We start from the raw sequence: 24,103 nt of genomic DNA on the forward strand, positions 1-24,103 counted from the left end.
TTATTCAAACTTCCACTGGAAAAAAAAAATTTGATTCCCAATTACTTAGCGTACACTTACATGACATCGTTCCACAATTATCGCCACCTTTTGTCCACAGTTATCGACACCATTCCACAATTATCGACATCCAGATGATTATTTATTCAATTTTTTTTTAAATCCGATATCGTAAGCCTGCAAGATGTGAGTTCGGTTGGGCAGGAGGCAGTAGAGAATGACTGACTCCATTTGGAGCGCAAAATTCTGCTGTCGCAAGGGAGATGTGGGTGGAATGTCCATCAACAAAGAGAATGACAGGAAATTGAATGTGTTTCTCCTTCACGAACTTGACAAAATGCTTCAGAAACTCAAAGAACAAATCACTGTCCGTCCGTCCACCCAACCATAGTCAGCACGACCATAAATGGCTTCTGGGAAATCCGGCAAACCTATATTCCTGAATCTCCGGCCAGGGAAGGCAATTAAAGGAGGTGAGTAATCCCCTAAGGCGCTGAAGCGTGCCATAACTGCGATTTGACACTTTGTGTTGGAAACAGCTTGGTACACACGTCGTGAGCATACAGATGTTAACACCTGATTACTTGTAACGCAAAGTTGAAAACGCACCTGGGATTGTTAATAAGATTCTGAAAATCCGGTACCTCCTTCTCCAAAAATGAATTAAGGCCCTTGTACCAACCCTGAAGCATTTCAAAACTGATGGAGGCTCGTTCTCTTCCAAGAAGTTGCGGAACCCGTTCGGTTATCTCTGGATGCCTCTTGCGAAATGGGCAAAACCATCCTTTACCTGGCAGATTGTTGTTGAATGGCGTTTTCTTCCAGTCGATCCATAACGGTTGTACGGTAAATGTCAGTTAATTCCACAGTGTGTCGATAATGGTGGACACCGGTGAAGGAGATCACTATTATCGACACCTCATGTGACTTCTCAAACATGCGTTTAGATACAAAATGGCGACTGTCAGATGAAAGCATAAGGAACAAAGTAGGTTTCGACAAGGAGATCATGAAATATTGGTGAAGTTGATAAGTAAAAACATGTCCATGATCTTTCCACCATGCTTACTTGCGATGATAACGTCTGGGGTTTCCTCAACTTGCTGATCGTGCTTAAAAAAAAACTCCATCTCAGGTAAAGAGCTGTCATCAGATGGCAAGGTAAAAGGGCGAGGCGGGTCTTCCGGTTGATGAATTAACCAATGATACCTGTTGTAACTGAAACTCACGTTTGTAAAATTGTTTATTGGTAAATCTGAAAAGGTGTCGATTAATTATGGACTGTCGATAATTGTAGTACCTGTGTCCGCGTTATCCAATTGAGTAAGATTTGAACTTCATAAAAATGAAGTGTGTTGATTCTTGTATTTTGTCGCCAGTAAAAAATCACATGGTTACAGAACATTTCTGATTTTAGATTTTTAGAATTAGAAGCCTTTATTTGTTACGTATACATTTCTACTTCCGCCCAAGATCAACTTATCTCCTGATAGCATGATGAGTTTGTATCTTCTTAGAACATGAAAGCAGCTCGCATGCCATAGCGTCGGTTAGGCTGATCGCGGCAAGGTTTTATCGCAAAGACAGTTCATCTTGTAGGCAGTAGTGGGCGCCAAACTGAGTTCATTTAAAGCGATAGTTCGGGATTTTTGACATGAATCTGTATGGCATCCCCGTCAACAGTGTCGTGCAAACACACTGACTTACCCCTGACAGCATCCTGCGAGTCCAGTTCTTGTCTAGTTTTGGTCCAGACGAAAGTAGTCCGGCAAGTTTGTTGGGGTCACGAAAGTAAAACGTTTTTCTTCTCAAAACAGTACGTGTTCAAAAGAGTGATATATTTGCATCACAAAACCGTTGCGAAATAAAAAGTCAGACCTCGCAATTATTTGGCGCTATATTTTGTCTCCTTCGGTATCACTGCGGGCTGTCATGTTGACATCTGCGCAGGAATCAACACCTTTCCCATTGTTTGGCAGTGATTAGGAGTTCAGATCAGCTGCGCTAACAAGCTGCATCTCCAGCTTCACCTTCTTCCACTTCTCTGTCCACCCTTTCTCTCTCTCTCTCTGCCCGTTCTAACTCCGTCTGGCAAATTTCTTCATCTGTATATTCGGGTTCATAAAGATATCCCTTTGGCTGTGAGATCAAGTCAATGTTTTCAACGTCGCTGTCGTAGTCAAGACATGTTGTCGCCAGTGGTGTAGTGGAGATTTTTAAAGTGGGGGTACGCGATTCGTGACGTCATCGATTTGATATCATGTCAGAAGCGGTAGCCTTTGTTAGGTCGCCTATGTTTGGTCTGAATGATTTGTATAAATGTTACGTTCTTTTAACAACACAAGAGGGCAGAAGAAGACACTTTTTTTTTCAGACATTTTTATGTGTGCAATTTTCATTCGTGTTTGTCAGTACAGCCCAACTGTTATGGCGAAAAGCCGCGGTTTATTTTGTCTCCAGTAAATATGCCGAAATGGCTAAAGAGGAACAAATTCGCCTTCCGAATGCATCGTCGTAGACAGCACCACTCTGCTGCTGGAACTCAACATAAACCTTGCATAGGTTTAACATGGACTATCAGGCGTGAAGCCAAAATATTGGAAATTATGATACACAAACACCTTTGTTCATGTTCGATTCATGTTCATTTGAGCCGAGCTGCATTCGGAATTCGATATTTTTACTAGCCTACTTACTGCCGTGGCAACAGCTACAGCATGTGTCCAGAAGTTCAAAAAAAGTCACGTCACTCACTCGCATCGCATACAAACCAGCAATGGGCTGAAATTTATTATAAAAGGCACCAATCGAATAAATCAAGCATTTAGTCTGGCGCGATTGAGGCACCTGCGTATACAAAATACATGACATGCAGCCATTGGGTTAAGCCCTACCATGCACTCCTTCTTAAAGACTTGAGTATTTCTTTAAATTTATTGTCATTTCACATTTTTGGATGTACAACAAAACACTAAACAAGAAGGCCACAAAGATTCATCTCATCTCATTATCTCTAGCCGCTTTATCCTTCTACAGGGTCGCAGGCAAGCTGGAGCCTATCCCAGCTGACTACGGGCGAAAGGCGGGGTACACCCTGGACAAGTCGCCAGGTCATCACAGGGCTGACACATAGACACAGACAACCATTCACACTCACACCTACGCTCAATTTAGAGTCACCAGTTAACCTAACCTGCATGTCTTTGGACTGTGGGGGAAACCGGAGCACCCGGAGGAAACCCACGCGGACACGGGGAGAACATGCAAACTCCACACAGAAAGGCCCTCGCCGGCCACGGGGCTTGAACCCAGGACCTTCTTGCTGTGAGGCGACAGCACTAACCACTACACCACCGTGCCGCCCGGCCACAAAGATTATGAATTTCAAATCATATATATAATACAGTATGTGGTGAAATTATCCGCGTAAGGATGAGCAGGCAGGCGATTATATCAGTTCTGTTGCCCTCTCGGTGCTGCTACCATGAACGCCCGGAAATCACACACACACACACACACACACAGAGAGAGAGAGAGAGACCCTACTGTTATTATTAGGCTATTCAAAATCATAGGCCTATACTGAGCAAAAATCGCATTAGAACTTCAAAGATCATAAAGTATTAAATTAAACCGACAGATGGCGGAGTCAACCGTTTACATAATTCTAATATCTCGGCTGCGTTTAGAATGCATTCTACTTTGCGTCGCTACGTTTTACGTAACGTTCGATTGGGGGGGGGCATTGATGATGAGCACAAAGGCACGTGTCACTTACTGTAGAGCGTATAAACTCAGGCCATTGAATGACAGTTGTTTTTTTTTTTGAATCTCACCTCGGGAGAAGTGGGTGGACGGCGTACCCCCGCGTACCACCCCCACGTACCACGCCCACTACACCCCTGGTTGTCGCTAACTTTGCTAGCAGTAAACAATGAATGAAACAGCCGTGGCTGTCACCTGGCGGCAGCGCGCAGTGATGAGAAGGGAGAGAAAATAGTGCCAAGCGATTTCGAAGTCTGACTTTTTATTTGGCAACGGTTTTGTGATGCAAATATATCACTCTTTTGAACACATACTGTTTTGAGACGAAAAACGTTTTACTTTCGTGACCCCAACAAACTTGCCGGACTACTTTCGTCTGGACCAAAACTGGACAAGAACTGGACTCACAGGATGCTGTCAGGGGTAAGTCAGTGTGTTTGCACGACGCTATTGATGGGGATGCCATACAGATTCATGTCAAAAATCCCGAACTATCCCTTTAACCGTTATTTCGTACCTATTGCATTTCCATTCATAAATAGCTTCAGATTGGATTTCCAGTACTGTGCAAAAGTCTTAGCCACCCTGTTTTTTTTTTCCCAAACAAACTTTCTATTTTCTCTTGACTTCTGTATTATCGAGTCAGTACATAAAGATTGTAGAGTTCCTAGCATAAAATTAAATATTACAGGAAAAAAAAAAAGTTTGTATCTGAGCAGCGTATTACATAAGAGAGCACTTTTCGGATTAAAAAAAGAAAACATAACGAAGGCTGCTGGGTTTTGGTGCAAAATGAAGAAGAAGCAAGCGTGACGGTCAAAGTGTCCAGAAGATGCTCGGTAAAACCTACAGCTCATTTCCTTATAAAACTGCACTCACTGTACCTGAGACGACTTTTTTTTTTTAATCAAATTGTCGTCTCATACCAAATATTGACTTTGTTTCATTTTTTATGGCTTACCGTTTAAAAAAATACGATAATGTTGAAGCATTTTTTTTTTTCATTATTAAGCCGTTTTTGGTCGACAGCATATCGTTACATGTGCCTAAGACTTTTACACAGGACTATATTTCTGAATATACGGTATAAACTCACGGTATAAGGCTGGAGTCACGTTCAAATCTCTTACCAGTTCACTCGGTTCCACATGTAGCTAGATTTAAAAAAAAAAAAACGGGAAAAAAACCCTCAGTTGTTTCAGTTTTACGACAGTAGCATCAGCATCTCAATGTCAACTCTGTGTTCATCCTCAGATTCTTTTCAAGCATCGGTCATCTTGACTTTTTTTTTTTTTTAAATAAATTCAAAGTAACACAGGTACATGCGAATAGTCATGGCTGTGTAAAAAAAAAAAACTAATTTATCGAAATTGTCCATATTTTCTGTGCTAGTAAAGCTTATTTACAAGATAAAGCCGAAATCATTGTTTGTTTTTTATATTTTTATTATCATTATTATTTATTTTTTTTAGACAGATAATATTTTTTGCTTCAGGTGTTTGAAGGATTTAATCTGATTGTTTGCTCCAATGTCATTTCATATAACAGTATATATGTAAATCTGTAATTGAATATAAAGCTTTATTTTAAAACATTAAGATGTGAAAAGTATACATAACTCTGTCCTTCTCTGTCCCTTCTGTATTTACGTGAACTCTCTCTCTCTCGGTCATTCTGAAAATATGATTTTATTTTGGAAAATTACATATTAAATGAAATCTATATAAAACAGTTGGCAGATGAAACTATATAGCTATGTAGGATTGTGTGACTTTCTCTGTGTTTATTCTAGACAGCTATAGAAAAAAAAAAGGAAAACGAGTCTATCGAGTACTACTGTTTTTGATGTAATGGATTTTATGTATATATAAAGACAATAAAGAAATATACCTGTACAACCAAAAGAATTTTTTTGAAGAATAGTCTTAGATTAATGATGCAACACAAACGTACAGGTGTTGAATTATTCACAAAGAAAAAAAGACAAGTGGCCAAGTATGAGTATTTGTGGTATTAATATCGCACTATTCTGCTGAATATTTTCTGCGTAGGTACGGTAATTTAGATTTATGTTTAAGTCATATCATGGGCTTCATCTGGGATCTCCAGTTTCCTCCTACCTCCCAAAAACATTCCAGTTGGTGGATTGGCTATGCTAAATTGCCCTTGAATGAGTGTGTGTGCGTGCACATTGTATCACATCCCAGGTGTATTCCCAGCTCATACCCATTGTCCCCAGGATAAGCTCTGGATCCACCACCACCCTGCCCAGAATAAAGTTCTAAACCCGAGCCCAGACTACACAATATTTTTGTCCAATTAGACGATCAGAGTGCCATACAGTACGTTCTTGCCATGTTTTGGTTGGGAGACTTGCAACACTATGAGTTTGACCCTGACCAATCTTCGTTCACGTTCTTGCATGTCGTCAGGGAGGATGGTCAAGAAATTGTTAATCATGGCTACAGAACAAACCTCAAACTAGACAGGGACACTCTAACGAGTGCAAACCCCGCCTTTTCCCTATTAAAATACATTGGGCGAAAATTTCGAAGTTCTGCCATGACCTTGACCTTTGACCTTTGACCTCCAAAATTTATTGGTTTCCTTCCTGGGTGATTGGCAACACATGTACAAAATTTGGTCCAAATCGATCCATTGGTTCTTGAGATATCTTGCAGACACACAGACAGACAGACAGACAGACAGACAGATACACACACACACAGACTGACGCAGGTGAAAATAATAACCCCTCCGACTACTGTCGGCGGGGTTAATTAGGGAAAAAATACATAGAGGATGTTACACAGTTGGGCAAAGATATGAAGTTTATCTTCGAGTGGTGAATATGCGGTATATTCACCACCGTGGGTGGCACGGTGGTTTAGTGGTTAGCACGGTTGCCTCACAGCAAGAAGGTTCTGGGTTCAAACCCAGTGGCCGGCGAGGGCCTTTCTGTGTGGAGTTTGCATGTTCTCCCCGTGTCTGCGTGGGTTTCCTCCGGGTGCTCCGGTTTCCCCCACAGTCCAAAGACATGCAGTTAGGTTAACGTGGGGTGGCCTTGGGCTGGAGTACCCTTGAGCAAGGTACCTAACCCCTGACTGCTCCCCGGGCACTCTGGTGTGGCTGCCCACTGCTTCAGATGGGTTAAATGCAGAGGATGAATTTCACTGTGCTTGAAGTGTGCATGTGACAAATAAAGGTTTCTTCTTCTTCTTATATAATATGAGTGAGCGTAGCAAAGATAAACTTCTTCACACCACCATGTAATATTCTTTATATTATATGGACACATCATCCACAAAAAAACCACGCAAGTTAATCAAAAGAGTTTTAATTTCAAATCTGTTTGCCGTTTTGACAATGCATCTCGTCAGCGGAAAAACACTGGGAGCGACATCATCGGAGTGAAATATCGGGAATTATTATACATACGGGCTACTTTTTCCATGGAACAAAAACATGTATTCTATTCCCTTCTAGTGGGTTTATTGATGGCATGCAACATTGTTATCATATCACTTATCCTACATGTATTACGCCACTCTCCCCAATGGAGAATGAGCATGCAGTATTCTTATAATCTTGCACGTTGTCAAGACAACACGACGTCACACATCGGAGCTCATACGAAGATCCAATGACAAAACTTCTGCTGCGCATGCGCACAATCATTTCTTTGTCGGCCGGAAGAGAGACGAGACGGGGTTAATTCAGTGATCGGATTACGCACTAAATACATAAACTGAAACTAAAGACGCGCTGAACACCCGAAAGGCTACCGAAACTTCATTATATAATTCTTCACACATATTTACAAGAGAAAAACAGACCAACGGACATCGAAAAACTGGAAAAGAGACACGTCGGAGATGTAAAACTTCCACGCTCGTGAGCGACTGTGACGGTTTGTTCACAAAAATGGCAGTGAGGTTTGCTTCATTAAAAGCTGAAGATTTAAAGAGAAAGGTGTGCTGAACACCCGAAAGACCACCAAAACGTCACTGGATATTCTTCACGCATATTTACAAGAGAAAAACAGACCAACGGACATCGAAAAACTGGAAGAGAGCGCAATAGCGGAAATATTTTCAAAGTTCTACTTGGAGATGAGGAAAAGTGACGGAGACTTTTACAAGAGGACTTCACTCGTGGACTTCACTCAGCAAAGCCATTTTGAACAACTGCAATGTAACAATTAACTACGACCAAAAGTAACTTTGAACTTGAACCGTCAGCCTGTATATAGCTTGTATATAAGTTGGGTTGTTATTCAGGCTTTTTGGACTTGTACCATTTTTATTGTTAGAACTTTGACTTTGTACAGTACATTGGATTGACAGAACATTGAATTACATTCAGTCAGAATCAGCATTCAGTATTGGTAAGTTACTCCCCCGTTCTTAAATTTTAAACCTTTAATTCTGGTCTAATTCTATTTATTGCAATAGGATTCCAAATACTCTATAAGCATTCCATTCTGTTATGAATCAGAAAAATATATATATATATACGTATATATTATAAATCACAGCCCTGTTATTTTTTTTTTAAAGTACTGCATCTACTTCAACAATGTTACACAAAGATCGATCCATGACAGTTGTAAATGTCATTTAACCCTTTGATGCAAAACATGGGTCAAAAGTGACCCGGCTGAGTTTTTATCTTCTATATCTTTGCAATAAATTAATTCCATCATTCAGTATTCGAGGTATTCCTCAATTAACTTGTTTTTGATCATCATACATCCTTATTTTATTTTTTCCTTTCTTACTTTTTAAATAAAAACCCTTTTTGTATCACTACCCTTCTAATGCACAACATGGGTCAAAAACGACCTGCATTCATTTTCCAGGTTATTTCATGTATGGCTGAGTGTTTCTGTGATATACTTTTGAAATAAATTCATTTTGTCATTTACTTTTCCAAATATGCAGGAAATATCTTGTTTTTGTTTAGCACAAATCATCATTTTTATTTTTCCTTTCTTAAGTTATGAACAAGCACAGCTTTTGTAATTCTACATCAAGTCTACACACATGGGTCAGAACCGACCCGCATGCGTTTACTCCAGCGTTTGGTGGGAACTGTGAATTGTGCTTGTGTCAGACATTTCACAGCTCAGCACACACAGCGCCCTTTGCCCATCTAATACATGCAAGTAATGTTTTTCAATTGTTCTAACATTACCTTAGAAAAAAATTGATTATGTTTAGGTTACCTTGAGAGTGAGTAGATTACTTGTCAGAAGTAACAAGTAATTACTATTAGCTACCGAGCTGTTGACATATTCTACTTTAGTTAGCTAATTTTATTGTAGTTGGCTTAGCTAACGACATAGTTAATAAATAAATAACTGGCCCCATTCACTGCTAAAGTAATTACTTGAAACAAATTATTAATATTATAGTATTAAGACATTTAATTTTAAATCACGCTTGGATGACCCATGTGTAGTAATATAAAAAGTATTTTTGTTCATAAAGTAGGAAAGAAAAAATTAAATTAATGATCTGTGGTAATTAAAAACAAGATATTTAAAGAATACTTGGAATATTCAATCATAAAATAAATTGATTTCAAAAGATAGAGCAAAGAAAAACTCAGTCAGCATGAAATAACCTGGAAAATGAATGCGGGTCATTTTTGACCCATGTTGTGCATTAGAAGGGGTGTGCATATGTTTTGCATCAAAGGGTTAATTCCGCAGGGTGTCGATAATGGTGGACACCGATGAAAGTGATCACTATTATCGACACCTCACGTGACTTCTCAAACGTGAGTTTGGATACAAAATGGCGACTGTCAAATGAAAGAGTAAGAAACAAAGTAGGTTTCGACAAGGAGATCATGAAATATCGTTGAATTGGATCAGTAAAAACATGTCCATGATCTTTCCACCATGCTTAGTCTAAAGTCCTTCCCGCACTACAGTATATGGTGCGTTAGGTAGCGACGATCTCCGTTTCTGTAGCCCTCGGCCTCTCGCCTATTACATAGCTAGGGTTACAGTGGGGGGGCTGGTCCTCTGGTAACCACGAGACCATGCTTACCTGTGATGCTAACGTCTGGGTTTTTCATATTTCATTTCTGGTTCTGATTGGTTCTGAAGTTTATCAAAAGTAGAATGGGTAATCAAACTTGATCAGGACAAGACGACTTCTTCTTCCAAAAAAGTTCAGGTCATCTTCTGGTGTATTATCAAACTTGTGCTGATTGGTTACAAAGTTTTGCTGTTGTTACTGTACACTCATTCTTACATTCTTACACCATGATGACATAGTAGCTTCGCCACTTGTCCTTGTGTACCTTTTGATAACGTGAGATCAACTGTTCGTATCACGAGATCACGATTCGTCGTTCTAGTGATTGTAATGTGTATGCGCTATTGTTACATTCTTACAACATGACAACAGCGTGGCTTTGCCTCTATGAGGTAGTAGCCACAAAAATCCATCTCAGGTAACGAGCTGTGTCATCAGACAACATCAAAGGGCGAAGGGGGTCTTCCGGTTGATTAATTAACCAATAATAACTGTTGTAACTGAAATTCTCATCTCATCTCATTATCTCTAGCCGCTTTATCCTGTTCTCCAGGGTCGCAGGCAAGCTGGAGCCTATCCCAGCTGACTACGGGCGAAAGGCGGGGTACACCCTGGACAAGTCGCCAGGTCATCACAGGGCTGACACATAGACACAGACAACCATTCACACCTACGGTCAATTTAGAGTCACCAGTTAACCTAACCTGCATGTCTTTGGACTGTGGGGGAAACCGGAGCACCCGGAGGAAACCCACGCGGACACGGGGAGAACATGCAAACTCCGCACAGAAAGGCCCTCACCGGCCCCGGGGCTCGAACCCGGACCTTCTTGCTGTGAGGCGACACCACCGTACCACCCGTAAATGGCATCTCATCTCATCTCATTATCTGTAGCAGCTTTATCCTGTTCAAAAGTGTCGCAGGCAAGCTGGAGCCTATCCCAGCTGACTACGGGCGAAAGGCGGGGTACACCCTGGACAAGTCGCCAGGTCATCACAGGGCTGACACATATGCCGCTTTTCCACTACCAACGCGGCTGAGTTGGGCTGAGCCGTGCCGTGCTGAGTTGGGCTGAGTCGAGCTGAGTGGGGCTGTTGGAGTTGCATTTCGACTACAACCGCGCTAAACCGTGCTGGCTGGAAGCGGGTGGACACATTGGGTGGAGTTAGCGAAAGTGGGTGGGCGTCACGTGATGTCGTTAGGTGGCGCAAACAGTGACATCAGTGATCTTTTAAGCGGTAGTCTCACGACCCGGATAGTAAACAATAAACATGGAGGACATGGAGTCGTTAGTGTTGCTGGTCTTGGTGCTGTGGCTTGTTGTCACTGACAACGCCAACAGATACTGGCAAGAGCGTATAGATGAGGCGAGGCGCATAAGGCTTCAGAAATTCTCGTAATTCGTAATTCTTCTTCTTCCGGGTATATGGTGTTTACAGATCCCAGCGTGCTCGCGGGGCGTGTGTGGGCATGTGAGGACACTCCTCCTCACCAATCAGTGCACAGGGGAGTGTCTCCTCACGCCCCTAGCCCCACTCGGCTCGGTTTGGCTCGCTTCAGCCCTACTCCAAAACCGTGCGAGTTTTGGGTGCTAAGCAGGGCTGAAGCGAGCTGAGTCGTGCTGCTCTGAGGTAGTCGAAACGCGAGCTGAAGTGAGCTGAAAAAGGGTAGTGGAAAAGGGCCAATAGACACAGACAACCATTCACACTCACATTCACACCTACGGTCAATTTAGAGTCACCAGTTAACCTAACCTGCATGTCTTTGGACTGTGGGGGAAACCGGAGCACCCGGAGGAAACCCACGCGGACACGGGGAGAACATGCAAACTCCACACAGAAAGGCCCTCGCCGGCCACGGGGCTCGAACCTGGACCTTCTTGCTGTGAGGCGACACCACCGTACCACCCGGAAATGGCATCTGATTAATTAAAAATTTTCTGCGGGAGGACCCCCAGACGGGGCGGCACGGTGGTGTAGTGGTTAGCGCTGTCGCCTCACAGCAAGAAGATCCGGGTTCGAGCCCCGCGGCCGGCAAGGGCCTTTCTGTGCGGAGTTTGCATGTTCTCCCCGTGTCCGCGTGGGTTTCCTCCGGGTGCTCCGGTTTCCCCCACAGTCCAAAGACATGCAGGTTAGGTTAACTGGTGACTCTAAATTGAGCGTAGGTGTGAATGTGAGTGTGAATGGTTGTCTGTGTCTATGTGTCAGCCCTGTGATGACCTGGCGACTTGTCCAGGGTGTACCCGCCTTTCACCCGTAGTCAGCTGGGATAGGCTCCAGCTTCCTGCGACCCTGTAGAACAGGATAAAGCGGCTAGAGGAAGTTGGGTTCTTTGTCCATTTGTGCATTTGTAGGCCCTAAAACGCCGCCTTCTGCTAGTGCACTCCGGCAGCTGTTTGAGACCGAGCCCTCGAGCCGAACATTCGCGAACATTCCCGAGTCTTCACGAAGTCTGAAAGTCCCGTTTCCGCTTCCAAGATGGCGGCGTCGCGCAAGCCTCTAATACATAGTGTAAGACAACAATTCCGCATTGTCACTATTTTTCTTTGTATTGAAAATGTGGCTGGGTTTTATTTTCTATTTTCGTTGATATTAGACATACCGCAGCATTTTTTTTTTTTTTAAATTATTTTTGTAGCAGAAGTATCACCCTTCTTGTTGAGTTAGCCTGCTAGCATCCATATAAAACTGTCTAATTTGCTGTGCCTAGTTAGTCAATTAAAAAAAAACTATAATTAATAATTATATCGTGCAATAAAATTGAGTGTATATATAGCATATTATTGAATATTATCTACACTTTGAAAGTGTTTGCGAAAATGCTATCTGGGTTTTAAACAGGTTCCCGTTGCTAACTTTCGTGGGCCGTATCCCAAATAACTCGAATACTCTCTGTCCAAGTGTACTACAAAGAGCATATAGAAATATCTTCTGCACCCTTTCCAGTGCACTTCATATCCGTAATGTGGCGATTGAGGCACTACTTAGCTAAACAGACCTAACTGACAACCTAGTGTCCTTTAGTTTAAAGATGAGTTAGTGTGATGTTCAGGTACAGAAACGCATAAACCTGCAACCATGAACAATATGGACGTGTTTGAGGAGGCTGTTTGTGTTATTACACATATATAAGACAAATCAGGTCAACCTGTGAAGGCAAGCACTTGGTGTACAACCAGAAATAAAAGCCTTCGAATATGCTGTATACTGTTATTAGTTGTGCTCGATGGATCTGGTACAGCTCTCTGAAAGTCTGAACGCTCCAGATAGGTATTAATTTACAAATGAAGCATCTAGTATATGTTTCGGAGGATAACTGCTCATTCCGAAATGTACAGTATGATTAACATGGTGTTGTTGTTTTTAGCACCAGAGCTGGACAGATGACCTGCCGCTGTGCCAGCTGTGTGGCGTGGGCACGGCCCCAAACTGTGTGTACGGCTCCGACGACAAAAGCACCCAGATGCACCCGAACGAGGACGGACACTTCCGATTCAGGTGAGCTACGACGCACCAAACGACACCACCTGTGATCAACTGGCATGGCGGACAGGGCTCATCAATCAGCAGACTGCTGTGTCTGTCTCATTTATACTTTAATACCGTGTCTATGAAAGATTAAGGGCAATTCCAGAGATCTTGCAGTGACGTGACCGGAAAGTACACAGCCGCCATCTCGTCGGTAAAAAACACCGCTGAATACTGCTGCACTCGTGTACAGAATGGATCAATTTCAACCGACGGACTACACGGCTCATTTTTCTAATGAACAGATAACTAGATATATGTCTAAAATAAATGACCTACTGATTAGTGACCCTTATGGCTTACCGGATGTAGTTTTCACGACCGTGTCAGTGGATTTTGAACTGCCAGAGGTGGAATACCCAGACGTGTATAATTACCTCATTAACTTTCCCTCGCTGTTCAGTGGTGAAGCACTGCATGCTTATAAATCTCTGGACAGTTATCTTTACAGAAATTCAGGATTTGTCAGCGACTCAGATGTGGCATCTTGTAAACAAGAATCCTCATTGGATGGGTAAGTCACTTAAGTATTGAGTATAGCACTGACCAGCCGATTATAGAATAGAATAAGGTAATTCCAGCTGTAATTCCAAATCGTCCGTGTTGTTTACCATGGATCTGGCGTTGGAGAGGTAGAGGCTTAGCGGTGGAGGTTTGAGTGGCTGTTTTCTGAGCTTAGTCAACAGGCCGGCTCTGCCTGCAGCCTCGCTTTTGCTTCCGCTCCCGGCGCCGCCTCCTTCGCTTTGCTTCCGATAACAATCCACGGAGACCCCGCTGGTCTCGCTATCTCATCCGGAATGTTGTGCATGCGATGGAAATCGCTACAAACCGTCATTTTCTGCTGGAAACCAATGTCCAGTAAGTCCATACAGTTGTAGTGGATATTGAAGTCCGGTACAGACGAACAACACGCAAAAATACACACAAAAAACATAAAAAACGTGCACAGGTAGGGAGAGCTTGTAGCCGCAGCCGTTGTAGTAGAATTGTATATAGTAGGGTTTTCCAGAAGAAAAGGTAGAAGTAGAAGGCGGAAATATGGCGTTTGACCGACAAGATGGCGTCTGTCACAGTCTGGATCGGCTGTGACGTCACATGCAAGTGCTCCATATACAGGCCGAGAAATTCATATATTTTTTTCACCAGCCAGCAGGACTAGTTACCTTCCAAAGTAACTCGCCAAACAGAAAATCAACCAGCCAAAATTTGTTCACGTATGAATTTTACTTCTGTCAGAAATAACGCAAAAGAGAGTAGTTACCATTGTTCATGACTAACGTGCATTTATTTCAAGACCCGAGTATTTTGATACTGTTGTTAAATACATAAATGAGAACAACACCATAATATAATATCAACAAATAATAATATATTAGAAAACTTGGCAACTTGGTGTATGAGTATTGAAAACAGATATACTTACTATCATGACTATAGCACCCAAAATATGTCCAACATGCTTTCTGTATTTAACCATTTATGAGAGAGAAAGCATTAGGAGCTTCATATTGACTAGAAATCAACTTGAAAAAAATTAATTATTCCATAAAAATCATACCGCAGCCAAGGCCTACCCTGCTCCCACGTTTGCTTATAAGTCCTTTGTCGTTTCTCCTCTTCAGACCGAGGTCACTTTGTCCCCGTCTCTGGCGGTTTCTGTACACCTTTCAGAAAATTCCACATCGCAACGTAGCTTTGGCAGATGTAGATGTAAACAACAAAAAAACACACGTGTTTAAATGGGCGATAATGTGGCCACATCTATTGAATTTGATAACGTGATGTGGCAGCGGGGGCGTGGCCAAGCGGCGGTCTGTGAATGGAGGGTGGAGTCAGGGAAGGTAAGTGGTGGAATCATTGCACCTGATGGGGATTAACCTGTGTTTGTGTGTCTTCCCCAGTGACCGCGTCCTTTAAAAGGAGAGGAGAGCAGAGAAAGGGAGCTCTCTCTCCCCAACCAGAACACATGTGTGTGCGCGCGAAGTTAGCAATAAATAGCTCATTGAGAACTCAGTTCTGGCCTGCCGTGCTTCTGTGCTCCACCCACCTGGTCCAATACTACACGCGATTACCGCGATATTCAACAAGATGCGTTATATGCGTGCGCAGTAGTGAAAAAAACGACAGCCTGACTCGTACACGATATGATTTGGAATTCTTCGGTATTTTCCGTCCTGCCGATAAACACATCGATTAACACAGACACGGCACACGCTTAATATGTGGCGGCTTTAGTTGACGGTGTGTCTGAATCTTCGCTTCGTATATATTTTTTATTTTCAGCCGGGCTGGCTAGTGACAGGAATTACCCGCCAAATAACAAATTAAGTCGCCTTGGGCGACCGGACCACTGTGAATTTCGAGCCCTGAGATATATATATATATATATATATATATATATATATATATGGTCCCCGTGTCCGCGTGGGTTTCCTCCGGGTGCTCTGGTTTCCCCCACAGTCCAAAGACATGCAGGTTAGGTTAACTGGTGACTCTAAATTGACCGTAGGTGTGAGTGTGAATGGTTGTCTGTGTCTATGTGTCAGCCCTGTGATGACCTGGCGACTTGTCCAGGGTGTACCCCGCCTTTCGCCCGTAGTCAGCTGGGATAGGCTCCAGCTTGCCTGTGACCCTGTAGAACAGGATAAAGCGGCTAGAGATAATGAGATGAGATATATATATATATGGTGTTAAATTTGATTGGGTTATTATTTGTAATGATTGGTTCATTCACTGCAGTCAATATTTTTGTGCTGAACTCATGTCACATGACTGGCGGCCATTTTGATGGCAGATCCAAGCACGTACTTTAAAGTGCATATCACGGGTAAATTCAGGAGCAAGATCAATGCAATTCTCCTATTTCATATAGGTCACATTTTGCATTTTGTGCAATTTTTTGACCTTGCGCAATACCAGAAAAATTCAGTTGAAATCGAGCCATTTGAGGCGAATTGGTCCGCCTCTGAAAAAACTTGGCATTTGGATTTCCTGGCAAACATTGATTTTCGTGACGTCGCATGCGGGACGCCTACGTCAGCGCTGGTTTGTTTATGAGTGATTCCACGCTTATGGGTACTGAAATGGGGACATGAACTTATTTTTAAAAATTCACCTAAAACCATTTCTTTTTTTTACCATCAGGTCACAAAACATGTAATCTTTAATGAATGATATGTTAAAAGATAACTTTAATTTTCTGAGATGTAATAAAAACATATTTATATGCCAAAGTCAGAACGTAACAGAAGTGTTGTGGACATATATATTCTCAATTTTAACAATGTAGAATTACTTTTTGAAACATAGGAAGGTGATGTTTTAGCAAATATAATTAATAAACATGTGTAGTAGAATAAACATACACATTCTTTCAATAAGATTAACATGGTATAGAGCTAGATTGTAATTAATTTGTAACAGACGCGAGATGGACAATCGTAACAGAAGTAATGTAACAGACATCATTTTGGAACTCATAGGCTTGACTTTGGCATATAAATATGTTTTTATTACATCTCAGAAAATTAAAGTTATCTTTTAACATATCATTCATTAAAGATTACATGTTTTGTGACCTGATGGTAAAAAAAGAAATGGTTTTAGGTGAATAAGTTCATGTCCCCATTTCAGTACCCATAAGCGTGGAATCACTCTTATGAGAAAACGACCTGGTGGTTTTCTGCAAATTTCTTCAACGTTATCACGTAATTATTAAAATGGTTAACAGATGCATCATAGGAGCGTGTAGCAACACCAATCTTGATGGGATTAGTACTCATCGTTTTCCAAAAGACCGGACAATGAGAGAGAAATTGGAGCGCTTTGTGCGAGGCACCCGGAAAAAGCCGAGGACCAAGCAGAGCCGAGAAAAAGACCAAGAAAATCGGCGATTCACAAGTCGACTGTTGCCAGGGTAAGAAATAAGAAAGACTATACTCTAAATTAGGTGTTCCTGTGTTTGTGTGGTACACGGATAATGTTATTTATTGACCCACACAAAAGTAAACAACACGAAAGCGCTGGGCGATAATACACTTACTTCACATGTATCAAGGGATCTGCGTGTCAGGGCTCGAGATCTTGGGACGTGTCAAGCACATTAAATGTATATACAACCCTGCTTAGCCGGTTCCATGTGTGTAGCTTATGAAATCTTTCTCCTACAGTAGCCAGTACTCTTCTACATGAAGAAATATATCAATACATAATAGTAATTAGAAAAAATATGATTTATGTAACAATAGATAGATGAGCACTGATACATGAATCCATGGGTTTAGAAGCTCAGGCGACAATTCCATATATTTCAATGCAAAATCACGAGCTGCTCAACTTGGTCTACGTAGACTGTGCACTGAAACCGTGCAAGCTCTCGCAGCCTGCTGGCGGATCTGCACGTGACGTCACGAATCTGGCTCCAGACTCCCTTGGGATTTTTCCAGACGCGTTTTGTTATTTTATTTTTTTCTGCTGTAGACAGATGGCCTTGTGCAAAATTACCCTTCTGGATGAGTGTGTAAAGGCACATTCTTTCATATAAAAAAAAACCATGAAATTGGTCCAGGATATGCACTTTAAACTCAAAATTAACAGACACAAAGAAGCACTCAAACTGCTGTCAGAAGTCCTCACCAGGTAAGTTAAACTGTGTTTTATATCAAACGGACCTTATTCTTTACATTTCCATGAAAAAATTGATTCCATTGAGTATCACAGCTTTAGGGCCTTTTAGATCTAACAAGCGTTAGATCTAAAAGGCCCCAGAGCTGTGATGATTACTCAATGGAATCAATTTTTTGTTCACTGATTGATGATATGACTAAGAAAGAGAAAATGACCACATTTTCTCTCTCCCTGTACATCAAATCATATGTAAATTTGGAAAGTGTTGCGTCAGTGACCAAGACTACGTTCAGACTGCACCCTGAAACGACCCATATCCGATTTTTTTGCCCATATGCGACCTGTATCCGATTTGTTATTGACAATCTGAACGACACAGATCCGATTTTTTTCACATGCGACCCAGGCCGCTTGGATATGTGGTCCTAATTCCGATGCATATCCGATATTTTCACATGCGACTGCAGTCTGACCGGACAGGTCGCATTCATGCGACCTACACGTCATCAACAAGAGACAAACGTCACTATAATGCGTCGGCTAATCCCGCCTCTTTGGTGGAAAACAACAACATTTGTACAGTTTTCAGAATTTAAATAGACTTTTATAGAACTGATCAAGCTAATGGTGGATTTGGTCGGGACCTGGATGTTGATCTGTTAGCCTGATTAAATAAAACAGTTTCTATAACTGATTTATAACTTAAACCATCCTGTATTATAAGATTGTTCTGGAAATTTCCAGTAATTTGACACCTTCGGTCTCATTAGTCTGCTGCCCACATTAATTAGATTATTGTGTGAGTTCCGCCGCCGCCACAAAAGCCACATCGCCAGGTCTCGCCTCATCTCCATGCTTTACTTGCAAACTTGAAGAGTGCGCTTTTTTTTTTGTTTACGTATTACGTAGATGTGCTTATTACGTGTCAATTTGCGCATGCAGGACACTTTTGGGTCGTTTTCCGTTCATATTGGAGATCGCATACAAGTCTCATATAATTGGTAATGTGAACGGCCTAACAAAAAAATCGGGTTTCACAACAAATCGGATATGGGTCGTTTCAGGTTGCAGTCTGAACGTAGTGCAAGAATGTTGCGTCAGTTACTGTACATTCCATGATCTCAACTGTCAGTTCTAACCATTTTTCATAGTTTATTTCTTTCATTGTATACTGTGGCGTGTTAAAAGCAAAGTTGGAAAAAATGTTAACAAGTTTCACAGAAATTGGCGTTTGTACTTGTGTGTTCACAGTTGTCGAATTCTCCAAGTTGCATCAGTTACCAAAGTTATCTTCTGTGCCATATCACAGAATCCAGGGACACATGTCGGCCCGGGGGCATTTTGAGTTATTGACAGATTCAGAAAGTACAGTTTCTAAGCTTTCCAATGATGCCTTCCATGTGGAGATCTGACAATATTTGAAGAATGTGTGGCCTTTTGAAAGTGCATACCTCTTAAAACAGGAAAGGGAGAAAATCGCCCTCAAATGGGCCTTTTCCACTACCCTTTTTCAGCTCACTTCAGCCCGATACGGCTCGCGTTTCGACTACCTCAGAGCAGCACGACTGAGCTCACTTCAGCCTTACTCAGCACCCAAAACTCGCACGGTTTTGGAGTGGGGCTGAAGTGAGCCCATCCGAGCCGAGTGGGGCTAGGGGCGTGAGGAGACACTCCCCTGTGCACTGATTGGTAAGGAGGAGTGTCCTCACATGCCCACACACACCCCGCAAGCACGCTGGGATCTGTAAACACCGCAAACCCGGAAGAAGAAGAATTCTCTTTCTGAAGCCTTATGCGCCTCGCCTCATCTATACGCTCTTGCCAGTATCCGTTGGCGTTGTCGGTGACAACAAGCCACAGCACCAAGACCAGCAACACTAACGACTCCATGTCCTCCATGTTTATTGTTTACTATCCGGGTCGTGAGACTACCGCTTAAAAGGTCACTGATGTCACTGTTTGCGCCGCCTAACGACATCACGTGACGTCCACCCACTTTCGCTAACTCCACCCAATGTGTCCACCCACTTCCAGCCAGCACGGTTCAGCGCGGTTGTAGTCGAAATGCAACCCCAACAGCCCCGCTCAGCTCGACTCAGCCCAACTCAGCACCGCACGGCTCAGCCCGACTCAGCCGCGTTGGTAGTGGAAAAGCCCCTAAAGTTTTCTTTCTCAGTTACTCTGGGTGCAGGGCAGGCACATAATGGTGCTCATTTGCATGACATTAAGGAAAGCCCTACCCCCTACTAGCTAGCACAATGCTACTTTCATGTAAACAAAGATCACCACGTCAATTTTCCTTCCATGCAAAGTATGCCCAACACAATTATGAAGTACAAAAATAAGTCCTAAAGTATACTTGAACGTTTTGTGGTTGAAAAATTACTCACACCGTAAGAAAGAAAGATAGCACGATGATAACAACTAACACAACGCTAGTTTCATGTAACCAAACCACAACACTCTCCGTTACATGCAAAAATAACCACACAACCTTAGATTAATAAACTTACCCCATCAGAAATAGAAACGTCGCCTTGCACACATCAATGCTTCCGATGGAATATATAGTCCTAGAACGCTTCCTTTTGGTTGCGTTTTTTTTGCTAGAAATGGTCATCTCCGATGTACAAATACCGTGCGTCTGTTTGCTTCGCGGTGTTTCAGCTCCTCTGCGCTCTGTTTAGCTTGCTCATTCCATAGTGAAATTACATGCCTGTATGCAGCTTAAGTAGCCACGAGCTCAGCTCGTATCATACAGCTGATTGGCGAAAAAACAAAAGACTTAAATCATCATGTGAATGGCCCATATGGTAATTTACCCACACCCCCAGCAGGCTACAGTCCTGACAAAAACGAGACAATTTGCAACAAAAAAATGTATGCTTTTCCAACAAAACAATCTATTATCTGAAATACTGATTGCATTCTTCAAGATCTCAATTTGCACATTATGGAAAAAAACGAAAATCACAAATTTCGGAAAAAAAATGCTTGTTTTGCGATTATCTCGGATTCGTTTCGGCCGACATGTGTCCCTGGATTCTGTGAAGTGCCAAAAAAACTCAGTGTTGTCCAAGATGGCCTTTGGGCCTTAAGTCATCATACATTTGTTTGAGTTTGCTCTTTCTATAATAAGCCACACAGTTTAATTTTAAACCCTCTGAATGTTGCGTCAGTTACCCGTGGAATTGCCCTTAAATCGATCCTGTTGATTTTGCCCAACAGTACCGATTGCTGTTTCCTGTATGGGGTGTTTAATGGTTATGATGGGAGCCGAGTCGCCAATTTCGTGTCTCAGTATCTCACTGCAGAGCTTCTACTGGGCCAGCTTAACTCCAACCACTCTGACGCAGACGTCCGTCGCATCCTCACACAGGTAGCTGGCATTTGAAGATTTACTATAGCTGCTCACGCACTAGGTTAGCTTTCACTCGGTAAATATGCTGTTCAGATCGTCCATTTTGTTCATTTTGACAAAACGATGTAAAATGTGAAATAAGCAACATCAGCTTTGTCGTTGGTAAAGCCGCAAGTTATACCCAAGATCGGGGCTACGTAAAGGTTTAGGAGCAGCGTTAATTTTGGTCACGAATTTAGTTAGTGATTCAGTAAGTCAGTTATTTGATTGGACAGTCAGTTGTTCAGTCTGTCAGTGGGTTGGACAGCAAATCAGTCAGTCTGTCAACAAGTTGGTTAGTCAGATCGTTTTGACAGTAAGTCAGACGATCTGTTAATAAGTTGGTTGGATGGTATGTCAGTAGGTTCATCAATAAGTTGCTCATTCAGTGAGAGTGTCAGTGATTTGCTCAGTTAAACTGCAATTCATTAGTCGTTCAATATGACGGTCAGTATATCAATTGGACAGCAAGTCATTCAGTCAGTAAATCAGTTAGTTGGACAGGAAGTCAGTAAGGCAAACAACCATGCAGCTGAGCAGTAAGTCTCAATCAGCCGTTCAGTCAATCTGTCAGTTCAGTTCAGTTAATCATTCAGTCAGTCAGTTAGTTGATCACGAGGTCAGTAGTACACGACTGCAGCATACTTGGAGTTAAACCGTTATAAGTAGGGCTGGGTAAAAAAATCGATTTTGGATCGATTTCATTTAAATTTCGCACTATCGATTTGCAGGGCATGAGATCGAGTGTTTTGTGTTGTGTGATTTTCCTCCCTCAGCCGTCTCGTGCGTGATGACGCAGCTGCGCAGTCGTACGTCGTGACGTTCAAGCACGCACACAAAATGGCTGAGGCCAGAGCCATGGCTGAGGCAGGGAAAACACCGCTCGGCAAGCCGTCTCAAATGAAATCTGACGTGTGGAATCATTTCAAATTTAAAACGACAAAGGACGAAGAGCTTGATAAAACCAAGGTAGTTTGCAAGATATGCCAAGCAGAGCTCAGTTACGTGTGAACTGTCAAATTTACAAAATAAAGACGTGTATTTTGCAACGTATTGTATGGAGATATTTTCATTATTTAAAGGAGTACGCCACCCCCAGGTGAAATTGAGTCAGTCCCTGCAGTCCCTAGAGTTGGATGAGTGAGCCAAAGCGTTTTGTAGCCGACCCAGCCATTGCCCTGATCTAGAAACGCCCCGGTTAGCTTTAGCTTAGCGTAGTCGCTGTAATCCGGCGTGTCCAGCTAGCATTGTCGTTGCAAAAGTGAATCAAATAACTCAAGATTTTTTATAATTATTTCTCATGACCTGTACATTCACATCGAGTACACATATCAATGCAAATTAACACGAAGGGATTTACTAGACCAATTTATATCTGGAACTATTTTCGGCCCCAGCACAGGCAAAGCACCGCTGCAGGCGCAAAGACACCACGCAGCACCACAACTTCCGGAAGTTGAGGGTTTTCAGGTGCTGCGCGGTGTCTTTGCGCCTGCAGCGGTGCTTTGCCTGTGCTGTGGCCGAAAATAGTTCCAGATATAAATTGGTCTAGTAAATCCCTTCGTGTTAATTTGCATTGATATGTGTACTCGATGTGAATGTACAGGTCATGAGAAATAATTATAAAAAATCTTGAGTTATTTGATTCACTTTTGCAACGACAATGCTAGCTGGACACGCCGGATTACAGCGACTACGCTAAGCTAAAGCTAACCGGGGCGTTTCTAGATCAGGGCAATGGCTGGGTCGGCTACAAAACGCTTTGGCTCACTCATCCAACGCGAAGGACTGACTCAATTTCACCTGGGGGTGGCGTACTCCTTTAAGAGCAGATTGAATTGATTCAGATCGAATCGAATCGTGATTAATCAATTTAAAACCCTAAGAATCGAAATCGACTCGATCTAGGAAATTGACTGTGATACCCAGCCCTAGTTATAAGCTATGTTTTTGAACATCTAAAACTACTGATTGACTTACTGACTGAAGTACTGAGCAAAATGTCTGCTGACTGACTTCCTGTCCAACTAACTGATTTACCGACTGAATGACTTGCTGTCCAATTGATGTACTGACCGTCATATTGAACGACTGACTGAATTACAGTTTAACTGAGCAAATTGCTGACACTCTCGTTGAATGAGCAACTTATTGATGAACCAATTGACTGACTGCCTTACTATGACGAACTGACAGACCTACTGACACTATTAGGCCAGTTAGTTCGTCAGTTGTTCAGTACTTCAGTCAGTAAGTCAATCAGTAGTTTCATATGTTCAAAAACATAGCTCATAACGGTTTAACTCGATGCATGCTGCGGTAGTGTACTATTCATTAAGTCTTTTTTTTTTGCTTACCTTATTCATTTATCACAGTCTTTGTTAGATCGAGATAATTATTATTGATTGTTATCCAGTCAGTAACTTTCATGAATCTTCAGCAAATATTGTCCTGGCATGATGCCAGTCAGAACCTTTACAGTGTATAATTACTGTAAGCCTTAACATGTCAGTAAACATGTGTTGGTTGTTGGCAAATTGATTTGAATTGAAATCAAAGTACGCACAGGATATCATGTCCGTATTTGCTTTACTGTAGCAGCGTTTCTATCCTAATAAGGAACTTTCTGTTGCTTATATATTTAACACTACCATTTAAAAGTTTGGGGTCACTTTGAAATGTCCTTATTTTTGAAAGAAAAGCACTATTCTTTTCAATGAAGATCACTTTAAACT

At 42.1% G+C, this 24,103-nt stretch overlaps 1 protein-coding gene across 2 annotated transcripts in view; it reads left to right on the forward strand.

Annotated features, from left to right (window-relative positions):
- The first annotated feature begins 12,277 nt into the window (after positions 1-12,277).
- The window catches only part of tab1 (TGF-beta activated kinase 1/MAP3K7 binding protein 1), an 82,606-nt gene continuing 70,780 nt past the window's right edge, over positions 12,278-24,103 (forward strand). The window contains exons 1-3 of one of the 2 annotated variants that reach the window (XM_060918830.1): positions 12,278-12,325; positions 13,182-13,312; positions 21,197-21,347. In XM_060918830.1, coding sequence (XP_060774813.1) covers positions 12,293-12,325; positions 13,182-13,312; positions 21,197-21,347 — 315 coding nt within the window. In that variant the 5' untranslated portion in view covers positions 12,278-12,292. Of the gene's footprint in view, positions 12,326-12,878; positions 13,085-13,181; positions 13,313-21,196; positions 21,348-24,103 lie in introns of those variants that run through there. The other variant, XM_060918831.1, reaches the window with a different exon arrangement.

The sequence above is a fragment of the Neoarius graeffei genome, chromosome 4 (genome assembly GCF_027579695.1).
Source record: "Neoarius graeffei isolate fNeoGra1 chromosome 4, fNeoGra1.pri, whole genome shotgun sequence".
Lineage (NCBI taxonomy): Eukaryota > Metazoa > Chordata > Actinopteri > Siluriformes > Ariidae > Neoarius > Neoarius graeffei.